This window comes from Nipponia nippon, unplaced genomic scaffold (genome assembly GCF_047370975.1).
Source record: "Nipponia nippon isolate SJK-2023a ecotype South Korea unplaced genomic scaffold, ASM4737097v1 scaffold_1, whole genome shotgun sequence".
In the NCBI taxonomy this organism is placed as follows: Eukaryota; Metazoa; Chordata; class Aves; order Pelecaniformes; family Threskiornithidae; genus Nipponia; species Nipponia nippon.
In genome coordinates, this window is record NW_028262290.1 from 121,876,712 (window position 1) to 121,892,854 (window position 16,143).

The window sequence follows — 16,143 nt, forward strand, 5'->3', positions numbered from 1 at the left end:
GTTTGAAATGAGGAAAACTTCAAATATCACAAAATAATCACGACATCACGCTCCCTGCTACATAATTCCTGGAAAAAATTCCTTAGGTAATTTGTATTTGAAAGTCATCTTCAAAGGTATCTGTTTTGAAAGTCATAATCTTCTGTCATACTTCTGCTTGACTCAAAGATATTTAAATATGAGCATCAAATTAAAAAATTCATTTGTTAAACTAACAACTCACAGATGATGCCAGTAGACAGGAAAGGAAGGAGGAAATTCTTTCTTTCTAGCAGTGGCATCTTGACAATTCTTCTACGGATTTCATCTTTATATCATTGAATAGGATTTAGAAGCCCAGATTTTAATTAGGACAGATTAATGGCCTAATCTGAGGAGAAAAAGAGAAAAACACAGTCCCTTGAGAAACAAAATATGTTACCTTTAGAAGGCGTTTTGTGATATTCTCAGTAGGTTAAACACTGAGCACTAAGGGACTGTTGTCTAGACTTATGCCTTGGAGCCTGCTGGATTTGAGAAACCTGTTAAGATAATGTGTTTCAGGTTCAACATTCCTTCAGCCAGCTTCAGACCTACAGTGACAGGTTCCAAAAGCTGTCTCATGACTGTGAGAAGCTGTTAGAATATGCAGACTGACAGGATCATTAGAATTCTTAGTAGCATATATTTAACTCTGAAAAAGAAATTAAAAAAACAACCTTCTACTCCCAGTTTACAAAACATGCACAGTTGGGTCAATTATTTATTTATTTTTAAAGTTTTGGGTGTTTTTTTTTCCCTGCACAATGTCACTTTTTGTACACAATAATGAGACAGTATCAATCTTAGTTTTGATTTGTAGCATTCAGTATCAAAAGTATACCTGTAACATTTAAAAAGTTACATTTACAAAATTCACACAGTCTGAGTAAGATTTATTAAAGTTTTAGTAATAACATCTATACAATGTCTAGAAAAATACCACATTAATTTTAAAAGAAGCAGTATGAAATTTTATTATATAGTACAAAGTCGGTGTTAGATGTCTCTAAAGATGATACTGTGTTACAAATAATCACTTTAATCTCAGTTTAAAATATATTGCGTCAATTCTAACAGAAATGTTCAGAAAGACCTCATCCCTCTTCCAAGCTTTTGTCAAAAGAGTATAATCCTCAAGATATTTTATACTACAGAATTCATTTTAACAAAATATTTACTGCAAAGTTCGTGATCGCCAAGATATAAAGCTAAAGTACGTATTTCCAGCATAGCAGGAGGTAACCACGAAGGCAAAGAACTGTAGAGAGAGGGGAGAAAAAAAATATATTAGGAAAAAAATATATATTTGAGAGCACTGTCATTTTTATGGAAAAAAAACCAAAACAAACAGCTATGGGATTTGGAAAAAGGAGAAATAGCAGGCTAACTAAAATGACACTCTTTCATCTCCTTGTACTTGTGTGGCCATCGCAGTCAACACCCTGTAAGTAAGCTTCATTAGGCGTAGAAATACACACCTTGAAGCAGACAAAACACGGCATGTTTCAGCTCATCTCTCCACATTATACTGCCTCAGTATGAACCTCATAGATTGGATCCCCACCAATCCTATACTCGCTGGCTGTAACATCGATTGCTGGTAAAGACTGAGGGATAGTCCGTGGGACAGCGCGAGCTCAAGCTAACGCTCCTGCACTGCTGCTATGCTCCAGGAATTGCCGACAGCCCACCCGTACCTCAGTACGGCACACCGTGCATCAACACAGCTTGTTTACAGAGAAAGCTGGGACTCAAATGCGGGCCCAGACGTGTTCTCAAACAGCGGTACCGATTAGGTTACCGGTTCCAGAGGTTCTCTACTGATGAATAAAGGTACTCCTCAGTGCAAATAACAGTGACAGCAACCACGCTGAGATATCACTACGTTGTCAGAAACTGATTGCAGAATAAGCCTTCTGTAGCGGGCTAGATTTATTTTAAAGATTAAAACTACACAGTATCAGCGGTGTTGCTTCTGCAGTCCTTGCAGCATATGCACGCAGAAACCAAGGAACAGCTGTGAACTATTTCAGTTGTACTGATAAAGTCCAATTCAGTGCCAGCGGTTAAGTTCCTGTTAATCACTGCATGTTGTTCAAAATAGACAATGTTCAAAATGGTCTTACGATAAGACCAGAATGTTTTGTGTTGGTAACTGAACCAAATAAAGCCGGCACTGCAAATAGGATTAACACTACTTTTCTTGGAGGTGAGCAGTGTGATAGGACAAGAGGGAGCAAACGCAAGTTACAAGAAGGGAAACTTCAATTAGATATTAGGAAAATATCACAATGAGAGTAATCAAACATGGCGACAGAGGCCCAGAGGCATTGTGGAATAGCCATCCTTGGAAATACTCAAAACTCAAGCGGACAAGGCCTTGGTAGCCTGATATGAGTTAGCCCTGCTTTAAGGGAGGAGAGAGTTGGACCAGATGACCTCCAGAGGTCCCTTCTAGCCTAAAAATATTTTATGATTCTACCAGTGTTTCTTGCTTATATACCATCGTTGGCCTGGGTAGGCACTTCAGCTCTGAGAGCAGCATGCATACAGGCAGTAAATCTACGCCCTCCAACAGAGGGCTCGTGGTGAGTCTTGTCTAATGCCAATTTAATCTCTGGCACCAAAAACTGTAGATGATGATGATGTAAAATATTATTACAACAGAAAATTGTAGCATTCTTCTTTTCCAGTAACTTTGTTTCTTATGAAATAAAAGCTCCATCTAAAATCTTTCTAACAAAGAATGACTGTTGGGGATAGATGACTTGCTGAATTCTCACAAACATCCATCCATGAAACCCTTAATGGGTTCAGAAAGCAAGAATCTACATTTAATAGTTTATTTTGACAGTGCATTGGATAAACACTATTAGGAGGTATTAGAAGAGATTCCAAACATCCCATGAGACACTGAGCATTCATGCATTTTGAATAAAACCTCAATCAGCATGGAAGCTTATCTAGCAGCAAGCAAGTTCCTGTCAACAGCAGTGGCTGGGTAACAGATCAATAGTTACAAACTGCCAAGGGGAGAAGACCCTGAACACCAGTGAAGTGACAAGGACGTAGTTATCCAATTCCCAAGACAAAAAACAGAGCAGGTGTGCAAGTCTCTGTGTTCATGGCCGTCTACAATAAGCTTCAGACAGAAGACAGGATTTGTGAATAGTCCAGAGAGGACAACTGCAGAAGCGTGAACAGTCAGCAAAGTAGCCATAATTCGGAATTACTCTATACAGTTGAATTTGACTACTGTTGCCACAACATGCAAAAAGTGCTTTTACAACTCCCTTAACTTAGCTAGAGAATACATTCACCTACTCAGAAAGTGACAAGACTCTCTTAAAAAAACAAAAACTTGTTTTTCACCCACATTGACTGACTGCTTTGGATTTCCAAATCTAAGTAGTAAGACAGTAATGTCAGGCTAATTAATGATTTGCATCCACTTTAAAACACTGTGAAGTTACATGATTTTTCAGGTATTGCCCACCCAACTCAGAAGAAAGATTATCAAAAGTTGAGGCTGTAACAGGAAGATCACTGTAGAAAGAGAAATGCCACTTCAGGACCTTCCCAAAGGTGCTGTGTATATGGCTCAGCCCACAAAAAGCTAAATGCACCTTATCCACATGCGTGCAAAGTTAGCTGAGTCAGTTTAAACTGCTTTTGAAGTTGTCCAAGTCCATTGAGGTGACTTGGTGCTCACCCCATCAGTTTTGTCTACTCTGATGTGCACGCTATAACGTCTGCCAGAGAGCTAGTAATAAATGGGGGCAGGAGAGGGGAAAAGCAGTATGATCTTCAAAACATTACAGCCTTTTCTGATGTGACTGTCATCTCCTGGTGGAATTTCTAGTCACCTCCAAAAACTATGAACTAAATTACAGCTACCTATAGGTTTTGTGCATGAGCTTCTATATCAGTCTGTACCTTTTCAAAACCCAGAACGCATGCATTTCAACCTGCACTTCCAGCGACCCTCCTTTTGATGTAACTCTATTGGACGTAGAACTGATTTGAACAAAAAATGAACTCACTGAAGAGGCTGCCCAGCTGTTGTAATTGTGACTGTCCAGTTCTTTGGTAACTGAAGATGCATCTACAATGGCAGCAATGAGGTACAAAATGAAGGCACTTCCATTAAAACACAGACCCTGTTGAAAAAACAAAGTTTTTAGTAATTAATAATAAGTAATAATAAATAATTAACATGCACGTGCATTTGTTACCATTTTCTATTCCAACATTACAAAACTCTCTTCTGAAATATAATGTACACATGCAATGTACACAAGAAATGTGATTCTTAACTATTTTTACCTTCTTCCAAGTTTCTATCTGTAAGATTAAAATTTAACTGCTTATTTTGAAGATCGATAAACGTTAAAGCACATTTTGGACAAACCGTCCTCTCCATCACACTAAATCCAGAAGAGTCTTAAAGCTGTTGTACTGTCATTTCCCAAAAGTGAAAATAAGGACAAAGTTTGGTTATCACAATCCAAGTGTTAGGCAGTAAGAATGTGACGCTACATGAAAAAAAGAAAGAAACAAAACAAAACTGCAATTTGATTGCATTTCTAATCTACACAGATACACTGTAGGAATCAATGACTCATGGCATATGAAGAATATTTATAAAGCTTCCAAAACTTTGTTTTCTCCACTTCTGACGGAAATAAATAGGGTGTAATTTTTTCAGTTGTATTCTTCCACCTTTCAGTACCTTTCCCTTCTGCCTGTTTTTGAGAGGAGAAAGAAACAGATAAAACCAAGGAGGAGAACAGTCTGAATGGACTACATGGGTCATCAAGACCCATCCATGGCAGATGCTGCGTTTTCTCTTCCAAGGTGCAGAGCTAATGTCTCAGGGTACTTACGTTCATTACTAAGAAAGAAGCAAAGCAGATAACGTTGATCTCGCGTAACACCACACAGTCTGCTTGGTTTTACATGTGAAAGAGAACAAGAAAGGAAGGGAAAAATGGAAGTCTAAGATGATGAAAGACAGATAAAAAAGTATAAGGGTTTTTTTAAAAGTAAGTAATTTTAATACTTTGCCCTTTACTTACTCACTACTTGGTCATGCCTATAGGAAGTTCATACTTACTAAAAAAAAAAAAAAAATCCCCCAAAACTCCACCCTGCAACTTGTCTAAGGCATATGACTTTGGCCATAAAATATTCTTCTAGTTCACTAGTGCCATGTTTAAGTAGAATACCCATGACATGCTTTGCACCTAGTTACAATTGCAGGAACTAGTAACTCAATTAAGACCAGGTCCTAATGTGGTACATGATCTGCTCCCTTGAGCTTCTGGACCCATGTTTGTACCCCAGAGCGTCACGCAAATATCCTAACCCTTAACTCTGTTGACCCAGTTGTCTCTAAATGTTGCCATACTGGTGCAGCTCCAACTTATTAATTTCCATGGTGTGACCCAGTGGATACTAGGAATATATACCAATTACTCACTATTGAATTCACTAGTCACCAACTCTGGCAGAATCTAAAAAAGAGCTGCAGCCCAAGAAGAGAAGTTCAGAAGGCAGTGACAACAGCTGTATCCACATCAGCAATTCCCTCAGTGCACCAAAGCGTGGATCAACAGCTTGAAGTGGTTGGTACGGAAGTTCCTCACATCCATCTCCAGGACGTTTGGTTCTGGCAGAGTTTACTTCAGACTGGGTGGAATCTGGCCCACTGCTGCACTCTCCTGTGACACTCAGGGTTCAAAACTTTCTGAAGGGAAGCCATTCCCCAAACACATGGTTTCTCAACTGCAGGCCCCTCCAGAGAGCAGCATGCTGTGCTGTCATCTGTCAATATGTCAGTCTTCTGGTCACCACTGCCTATATGAGACTTCCCATACAAAAAGCCTTACAGTTTTCAGAGCAGGCTGAAGGGCATGCATGTCCTCCGGTGGTTCCTAAGTCCTTGCAACTTCAGGGCATTTGGAAAAGAGCCACTTACCCACCTTTCCGCAGGGAGTCATAGGCAGTGCCTCAGCACTCAGATGGAGTCTGGCACTTGAGGTTTGATTCATACACTTATAAATGAGTGGGGTTTATCTCACCTATATCAGTTGATCTAATAAAAGGTATTATCTCTACCGACAAATTTCACCTCTCTTGTTTTATCTGGGCATTACAGTAATAAAATATCAAACTGTCAATCTTAGGATAAGATGCCAACTATTGGCAGGTTCAGGTGAACTTCTGTAAAGCACTGATTTTCAAACTCCAAATTTGATTGCCTAGAGTATTTGTTGTTGTTATTTTTAGATTTCCCATTCCAAAAAGACTCAATTACGCTGGAAAGCTACAAATCCCTGCAATATCTTGTCATGTAGAAAAGAAAAAAAGCACGTAATTTTTTAGAAGTGCTGCTCTGGGAAATAACACTGTTGGGGAAGACGGAATGCAATGCAAGCTGATTGGGCCTTTACTGCCAATATATTATTCAAACCAAATGGTTCATGTGAAATTACCATCTGCTTCTTAAATTCAAATTTACCAGATTTTAAAGCTTCCATTGATTGTTTCAGCAAAGAACTTGCACTATTAAGGAGAGTCAGTTTTGAAGCATGTCCTTTGGGTTAATTTGCAGTAAAAGTAACTGCATCTTAAGCAATTTGGTAATGTGCTTAACCTGCAAAAAGTGGATTTATGACAGAGAAGTCCAGATGTAATTTTGGATACTGCATACAATAGGCACAGTTTGAGCTAACTGTTGCCTAAGGAGGCAGAGCAATAACTAGCAGAGACTGAAATTCAGGATACTTCAGAGAATAGGGGGAAGGTGGGCATAAACTCACTCACTCAAAAAAGAGGTGTGTGTCATGCTCTCTTGAATGAAGATGTTAACAACATTTCTCTGAAAAGAGACCCAACGTTCCTCTTGGCCAGCCAGGAGTGGCAGAGGTCCAATTCAAAGGCTGTTCCCAACAGCTCTTTTAATACCTTAGGGCAAAACAAGCTGGAATGCAAGCGTCATTTATTTTGCATTTATTTTCTCTTCATAGTACCCTTTACTATAAAAGGAGACTACCTTTTGGACCTACATTTATGTGATCTTATCTACAATATGTTTGGAACTCGGAGCAAGAAATACACTCAATATGAAGCAGAAACAAATCAAATGCTCAAGCTCGTCTACCACATAGATCAGGGGCAACTCATTTATGTGCAGCCGTTGTCTGATAATAGTGTTAAACTGATGAAAGAAGGGTAATGACTAAAGCTGTATCCAAATGGATACAAAGATGCTTTCCCTTTGAATGTACTTTACTTACATCTAATGCAGTGGGGGGAAAAAAAAACCCAACACACCTTTAAATGTACCCAGACACATTACTGCTGTAATTGAAAAAATCCAACATTTCTATAGCAGTGTTATAGCCTTAATGGTAATTGCTGGTCATGAAACTTGAAAACAGAGAAGCTATCTGAACATAATCCTGGTTGTTCTTATTATTAATTGCTATAGCTGGCTATTTATTACAGCAGCAAATGGGAAGATGAAAAGAAAAGAGTATTCAATTTTAGTCACATACACAATAGAGCTGATCAGCTGTTTGCAACACAGAAGTCAAATATATTTTACCATAAAATTAACAGAATCCTAGCCAATAATCTTTAGCTAGTGAAAAAGAAAAAAAAATAATAGTATCTCACTGTATCAGACAAATGCAAAGCTAAAATTTATAATAATTCCTGGATGGGTCACAAATAGCCAGTTGGCTGACATGACAATGACTTTTAGGACCTATTACCCTGAACACCATCCTGTTATGAAAAACATGTAAAAATATACCGTTGAGAGGTACAGCTAGCCAGGTTTGTTCAAACCACAAAAACTGGATCTGAATTTTAAGTGCCTGTGGAATTTTCCTGTAATTACATTAGCTGTTTATCTGATTTGCATTAAGCCTTGAGCTAAAAGCAAAGGATTACATGGCACATATTTTACGTATATGTAACACTAATTTTCAGCACCATTTTCACAGTAGGCCATATATGGATTGCCAGACTGGTGCTACGTCTGAACCACCTTTGCTTTTACTTCAGCAGAGGAAGACTCATGTTTTAAGAGCCAGGGTCCCACTTCCAATTCATGGTGTTGATTCAAATAGGGATTTCTGCTGTTCAAGCCGTACGTCCAGGTCTGTTAGCTCAGAGGCAGCAACAGACTCATTCTTTGTGGGATGTAATCACTACAGTGAGAAAAAGAGGTCACTGTGCATAAGTATCAGTCACATACACATTATTAAAAATCAAGTCACTACATCAACCGCTGAACAAAATGGTGAAACATCATAGGAAAAGTGTTTTAAAAGTATCTGGGTAGGATGAAGGTTAAACACTGCAGGTACGCAGTCACACAGTAATTAGGCAAAAATCTGCAAAAAGCACAAATAGAGTTGGTTAACTACACTCATAGAATGCATAAATATTTTATTCTCTTCATAACCCAGCAAATTTGAAACAACGAGTAAGTATATTTACCACCGTGGTCCATGGCACCTGGGGGATCCTGGTATAGGTCATTGTCATGTAGATGATCAGAAAGAAGACTGTGAGAACCCAGTAAAACACAGCTACAAACATCACCCAGCCAAAGGCTGGATATAGAAAGTATTCTGTTCCAGCAATCAGGGTCCACACCAGCAGCCCCAATACCTGCAAAAGTTATGGAGAAGAAAAAACTGTTACAGTCTTAGACCTCATACATTTGTTCTAGGTCAAGGAATGATGCCACTGCCATTCACATAACCATTTGATGAGCCGAGTTGGGATGCTACACTGACAGAACACTAATCTAACAAAAAAGGAGGACATCTAAAACTGGTTTTGCTGTGGCAGGGCGTCACAAAGGGAAAGGCAGAACGAGGCATCTTGGTGTAGATTTAGCTCACCTTTAACTATTATGGAGCCATACTTGCAGTGGTTTTACAGCTAGCTCTCAAAAGGATTGCTTATTATAGCGTACTAGCTTACGTGCATGAAGGTAAATACTACTACTTTGCAGTCAGCGAAGTCACTTTAGAAACAGAAGCCTGTGAAGGACCACTGGGATCTTCAGGCCCCATCTGCCACAGTCACAGGTAACTTGAGTAGTTGGGGTCCAGTTCAAAATGGTCCACACCTGCTCTGTGGACTGGCAGGCACCATAGACACAAAACAACTCCTAGGACCTTACTAGAAAAGGTAGTAGTAAAGTATCAACAGCTACCACCACTGTAACATGCTGCTGGACCAGAGCAGGTCAGGTTGGGAATGTCATTCCACTCCACAGTTCTTAAAACATCTCCCAGGTGACCTGACCCAAAGTAGTAGACAAGAACTCACACTCAAGCAAAGTCCTCAAGCAAACCAGTCTGGGGAAAAAAACTCCTTCCTGATCCTGAATCTGGCAATCTGCTCACATCTAAGACATGAAGAAATACAATGAACCAGAGGTTTTAAGATACCCTCTCCAGTTTTCTCTAGTGTTAGGTGATCTCCAATCCAAGGGATGAGGGGCAAACAAAACAGAAGTCAAGTCATATGCCACAGGAAGAAAAGTTCTGTGTTTTGCAAGTTGTCCAGCAATTAGAAAAATCTTAATTACAAAAAGAAAGGGTTATTTTATACCTTAAAAACAAACAAAAAACCCAAACGCCACCACACACACTACCGGAGTCAGATGTGGAAACTAAAATTCTTATATTTGAAACAAGGCTCATCTCTTTCTGCTATCTGGACTATGGTGAAACTGCCTAGCAGTGAGAAATGGAAGGAAAACAAAATCAAAGCAAATAGCAGCACACTTACTTAACAGACAACGGCCATAGCTAGACAATTTAAAGAACCTTTTACCCCAATATTCTGTCTCCAGCGGTGGTTAGTAACAGATGTCTGAAGAAACATATTAAGAATAGATGATGCAATAGTAATATTTCCTTGGACTACCTTCCTCAGCTCTCAGGAACGTGCAGTGGAGGGACTTCCTGAGCCTACAGTGGTGTCTTTGTAATCAATAGCCCCTGACAGAAGATGACGGTTTTGCTATAGCTTCATTTGCACAAGAGCTAATTCTGTTCCCATGCAAGTTTTTGGCCATGGTCCCATTTACTTTTCTATTGCAGAACCGAACATGTAAATATCAATGATAAATCTCTAAGCATTATATACAAGACAAAACTATACTGTTAAACAAAAGTTCATTGTAATCAGTCCTGCTAACTTTCAGCGGCTACCTGGTATGTTTCTTTTGTCTTCAATTCATCCTCCAAATTGCCACCCAAACTTAATTCAGCTCTCAATTTGTTGTTTTGTGTGTTCACAGTATATTCCTGTCTATTATTTGCACATTCATCCACATCTGCACCATGCACACATAAAACGCTGCACAAATGTCTGTTCCACGGTTGGTTTTTTTTTGGTGTTGTAATAGAGAAGGTACATAATGGTCTTTTTAAGAGCAGTTTTTCCATGGTTTTCACCAATTCAGTAGTTTCTCTTTAATAGGAAGCCCTAGAACCTGCTCAGACTGGGAAAAAAATTCCTGCTTTCCGTATCTTACCAGGGGAGGGCAGCATTGCCTCACAAGAACAGTTCAAATAGCATTAAGTGGGTAGTTTAAGATATACACTATTCTTTAATGCAAAGTTATCCGTTCAGCAGTGCTTCCCATAGTTAATTTTAATTCTAGTTCCAACAACATTTTAGTAATAGTAGCAATTCAGTTAATAGTGCCTCAAATTGCACTAACTACCCATGATTAGATTAAAAACCAACTCAATTTTTGTTTAATCTTAAAGCAGTTGTTACACTATCTTGAGAGACTGTTTAGCTAACAAAATATCATTTTCTTAGGACACAAAGTTGCATTTCATTGTTCCCATCCACTTTAATCCAAATTTAAATTCATCATCCAGAAATTATACCCATGAATAACTGGTCTCATGCTTGATAAATAATTATTACAGATTTATCCTAGATCTGAATATCTAGTAAAGTACCAAGAACAGAAACGCCGAAGATGAGACAAAGAAAACAAAGAAATTAAACATCATTAAACACCATAACCTATCGACAAGTGTTGGTTTTTAGAAAGCTTTTAAAAATAGAAGTAGACTTTTTCATAAAAAGCATGAGACTATGAAAAATACTTAATACTAAATTCAACACAAGTAAGATTGGTAAGGACACCTCAGCTTACATAATGGATTATTTCTGGAAAGAGTAAAAACTTCACAAGCAGCAAATTATTAAAATTAAAAAGGAAAATTTTGAGGTTACATGAGACCACTAATCTTACATTACCACACAACGAAGCTAGCAAGACATTAACTAGAGCACTGGTATTCTCACTGGCCACTGTTTTTTCCAGTTAATATTCTAACCTGGTGTTATCACCCCTCTTTCAAGATCATTTTAATATTTAGGCAGCTGTACATCTCACATGTATTCCAAAAAATTGCTTTTAATGCACATTTTTAGCTAGCCCTTATCAATGGCAAAACAATTTATCTAAGCAATTGAGATGCACCATGGGTGTTACAGATTTATATTCTTAACCAGCTCTTGGTTCATGTGCATCGTAACTTTGATGGGTTGCATATTAGAGCACATCTGACATTTTCAGTTAGATCCAGATACTCTTACTGCATATTACTGGAGCTGAAAAGGTCAGATCAGCTCATGGTCAACAATTCACTCTGTGTGTAGTTAAATGATATGGCAAATGGTTTTATTGCATATGTAAACATATGCAATAAATTGATTTAAAGTTCACACTGGCCGTCAGCATCTACAAAATACCTAAGGAGTCAAAAGGAACACAGACATCTAGACGAGTCTTTCTTGATTAGCTTGTCTTCTCAGCATGTTAAATACTGAGATAGCTTCTGTGGTGTTAAAAGCCTGTCTCATAATATTCTGACTGTCCCTTACATTACACATTTGCTGTTCAACAGATCAGTACAAACTGGATGACACTTGTGCATCTGCTTGAGCCAAGAACGTTGCTTTTTCCTGCTGATTTGATAACAAACCTCCCCACTGGGAATAACTGGACTATATTCAAATGCCATCTCAATGAGCACCTACTGTACAGAATCTGGCAAGTGAGTGATAGGTATGCGATACCATAAAGCAAAGATCAGCAACTGCACGCGATACCTGGGGAGTGCCCACAGTAATTCAGCGTGCACAGACAGTACACAGCTACCTTCACTGCTTCATATCAGCCAAAAGACAAGGGAGAAAGCTCCCCTCAGTAACTGGGAAAGGCCTGTATCTCGTTATAACCAGGTATGTTAGATTGTATTAGTAATAGCTAAGTATTTTATTTTAATTTATGAGCATGTCAGAGTATGCTTATTTAGAATTACAGGAACATACTACAATCCTGTCAAAAATGACTCTGAGAAAGGGAGGAAAAAGCATCAAGAAGACCAAAGAAAATAATGCATGTGGCAGTTGATGAGAGGGGATGCTGGGTCCTACCACTGCAAGGGCTCCACCAACTGGGTCCACTTTTTCAAGTCAGATGGGAGATAGGGATTTCACTCATCAGTACATGATAAAGGCAAGCAAATTTCCCTTGTTTATTGCAGTTGGGCATCTATTTTGTGGTCATTTGGCTGCTGCTTGATCAGGTACCTCCACTACTAGAATGCATTAATATGTCAAATGTGCTAATGCATACTTCAGCATTTGGCAGATACCATAAAAAGGAAATAACTTTGTAGCAATGTCCAATATTATTGAGTGTGCAGGTTTAAAATTAGATGCTTAATTGCATATTCAAACCCTTAAATAAGTGCCATAATTTTTCCACAGTGCCAAGAACTTTAAAAGTATCGGACTATTTAATCACTTAAAAAAAAATATAAAGGCTTTGTTGCCTAGTAGATGAGACACATCTTGTCTCATGTTACTAGTACAAGTCAGCAGGTACGAAAGCAGGTGTGAGCTTGAACCTGTGTACCCAGTTTTGCTTTTTGAAACAGCTTAAAAACTGCAGAACTGAATTCGTACTTGCAAACTGTATTTAAAAAGCCTATGATGCAGTGACTCCTCTCCAGTGATGCTAACATTACAAATTCTGCAGCATTCATCTTGACTGGTTAATTCAGCAACACAGTTAAAAATGTTTATGCATCCCTTTCAAAGGAAAAAGAACTTGGCAGAACTGACAGGGAGAAAAACTATTTGGCATGTTTGCCTGAAGCTTTTCCTGTTCTTTATCCTAGAGACGCTTCCTAGGACCATTTCAGTTCTCTGTATGCATAAGTATCATAGGATTTATACAGAATTGCTACTGGCACAGATGGAAATTATGCTAGAAGGAGATTAGAAGAGTTGTGCATTTGCAGCAACAGTTGTCTCCTGTATGCAAGCCACCTAAACATGGGCAGAATCCAGCAAGTAGAAAGCAAGACATCTTGCCTCTCCTTCCTAAGAAAGGAGATTTATGACTAGAGGAAAGAGAGACCATTCTAAATTATTGCACATCATTATTTCACTACTAAATCACAAGTTAAGAGCTACCTCAGCAGCAGCACAAGCAGCCTATGAATGTCTGAACCTCCAGCCTTTTCTTCCCTTGGCTACTCTCTGCAGGCAAAAAAAAACCCAGGGAGTCTCTTGCGGGCAGGGAGAGCGTAAACATTTCTCATGCCTGCTGCCTAGTTTCTTATCTCACCTTTCATGGCCCTTGGGAAGACAAGGTTGGAGATGCTTTTCCTCAGGCACTAAGAGGAAAAGCAAGGATCCCTAAGGGCAGCCAGACCAGCAGTTCAGTACTATAGGGGCTCCTCTTCTTTGATGTGGATTAGTCAACCACCCCTTGAGTGTTTTGTAAGCATTTGGTAAGATTAACAAACATTCTTCCAAACCTGCCATGACATGGATCACACACCAAAACACAGGATCTTATACTGCGAATCAAAATATCCGGAGGGGTGGTTATTTAAAGAGAAAAAAAAAGAGGGGGAAAAAGGGCACTCCTCTATTGTTCCTGTAAGACATGCCCAGGACAGTCAGTCGTATAGAACAGGCAGAATTAATTGTCTTATATTTGACAGATACAGAATGATTTTTTTTTTCCTTCCAGCTATGGCTAAATGGAGTAAATGTTTGTACTGCACGTAAATAATGTCTTTAAATCGGAGGTTTTGTGCTCTCACACACGATCTACAAAGTGACATACAACAATTCCACCTTTTGCCACTAGAGGGAGCACAATCATTGCCCTGTTTTTTGGTTTTTTTGTTTTTTTTTTTTTTTTAAAGAAAACCGCTTTAGAAGGGGGCACTTCCACAGGCTTCAGATGCCCAGCAGAAATATCAAAGGGGCAATTTGCATAGGGTGCCAAACCCCTGCAGATTGAAAGGGAACGCTCGGAGAAAGCGAGATATATATATATAGAGAGAGAGATATACATACAGAAATCTTTCACAAGGCTTATGCTAAGTTAGAGTGTCTCCACAAAGCAACTTTGATAGGTTTACTTTCATACTAGGTACAACAGCAACATCAAATGTAGGTTTATCCACAAACTATTCGAAACAAGGATCATTTGTTTGTTCTACTTTAAAAAAACAAAACAAAACAAAACCCAAAACAAACCCCACCAAAACAAAGCCCACCAAAACCAAACAAAACCAAAACAAAACCACCAAAACCACAAAACACTTCCCCACTATTTAGACAATTGTATTTTAATGTCCATGGAGGAAAAATGCCTCAGAAGAAATAAGACGAAAGCCTACAAGTACTGAATAAATCAATCAAATATCAATCCAGACTACAATACAAAATATAAAAACCTTGTTTGTGCTGCAGTCATACAAAAGGTGTCTTTTAGGATAGATTTCCTAAGAAAGAAAACTACTGGAAGCAGCACGTGCCAAAATACGCTCCAGAAGTATGTCTTCGCTAAAGACTGAACTCTCTTACTTAAGAGTTTAGTCCAAATCCTATACAAGCCACACAGGAAAAACCTCCTGACCCAGGCTTGAAATGAGTCAAGGCCAACTAGCAGACATTTCATTCAATAGGAAGCGTGCCTATTCCAGAGTGCAAATTCAGACCAAGCCCTTCAAAAGCTGACGAACCTCCAGTGCCTTTACCACAGCTCCACGGAGCTGGGAAGTCCTCCCACACCTACCCCAATTCCCCAGGAAAGAGTCCAAGAGTGCCTTCGCCTAAAAATCTGGGGAGCAGACCTCCCCACACCTGAGCCAGTAAAGAAGGGCTAGTCCTGATGTTCAGGCCATGACGTTCATTATCCAGATCAGCCAAGCAGTGAGGATGTACTGAACTGGCTGCGGCATGCGTAAATAAGGGTATCAGCTTGCACTTACAAAAGGATTCACGCTGAGAGGCAGAGCCAGCTTGCAGGAGTGCCCAAGAAACTATAATAAAGTCTCATTCAGAAGAGCAGAGAGAGGGAGGCAGTCTGTGGCAAGTGGGAAACTTATTTTTCTGATCAGAACAGGTATTGCAATATTGCAGGTGCTGCCTAGGCACAAAGACAATAGTACCTGAGCAAGATGCAGCAGCAGACCCCAATTTTGTGTTACCTTAACGAGTCTACCGCCTGCTAAAATGAATAAATCACAAAGGTACTCCTTTTCTGGTTTCCACTGTTGACTCCACTGACCACACTGCAACTCATGTGTGAGGAGCCTTCTATGATACGATGCTCCGTCTCACTGCAACTGACAGCTAAGAAAAAAAACAACTCAGGGGTGGGAGAGAGTAAGGAAACCATGCTGTCCATCCCAGCGGCATATTACAATGCTTAAACGTTCTTCACCTGAGAAATACGCATGGAATGTGTGAGACCAGAGCTAACACCAGTAACACAGACCAAAAGGAGGTAGCTTAAATTAGAAAAGCAAGAGATGTTTTCTGGAAAACACAGACTGTCACATCTCCCATCAAAACTGTGAAATCACTACAAAAGAGTTTATTTCTTACAGTTTCTTAGGAAGCTTTGTCTGAAAAAATAACTAGAGGTAGGGTAGTGGATATTCAGAAGGTAAACAAGAAATAAGACTGTGCTTGGGTTGTAAATTTTGTTCCATGTGATCAAAAATGTCACAAAGGAAGATTAGA

The 16,143-nt window shown here is 39.2% G+C and overlaps 1 protein-coding gene across 1 annotated transcript in view; it reads right to left on the reverse strand.

The window, feature by feature from the left end:
* Positions 1-733: 733 nt before the first annotated feature.
* The window catches only part of CMTM8 (CKLF like MARVEL transmembrane domain containing 8), a 36,438-nt gene continuing 21,028 nt past the window's right edge, over positions 734-16,143 (reverse strand). Inside the window, exons 2-4 of the mRNA XM_009466535.2 lie at positions 8,536-8,709; positions 4,065-4,181; positions 734-1,279 (exon numbers count right to left, since the gene is read on the reverse strand). Of these exons, the coding sequence (XP_009464810.2) occupies positions 1,196-1,279; positions 4,065-4,181; positions 8,536-8,709 (375 nt within the window). The 3' untranslated portion in view covers positions 734-1,195. The remainder of the gene's footprint in view (positions 1,280-4,064; positions 4,182-8,535; positions 8,710-16,143) is intronic.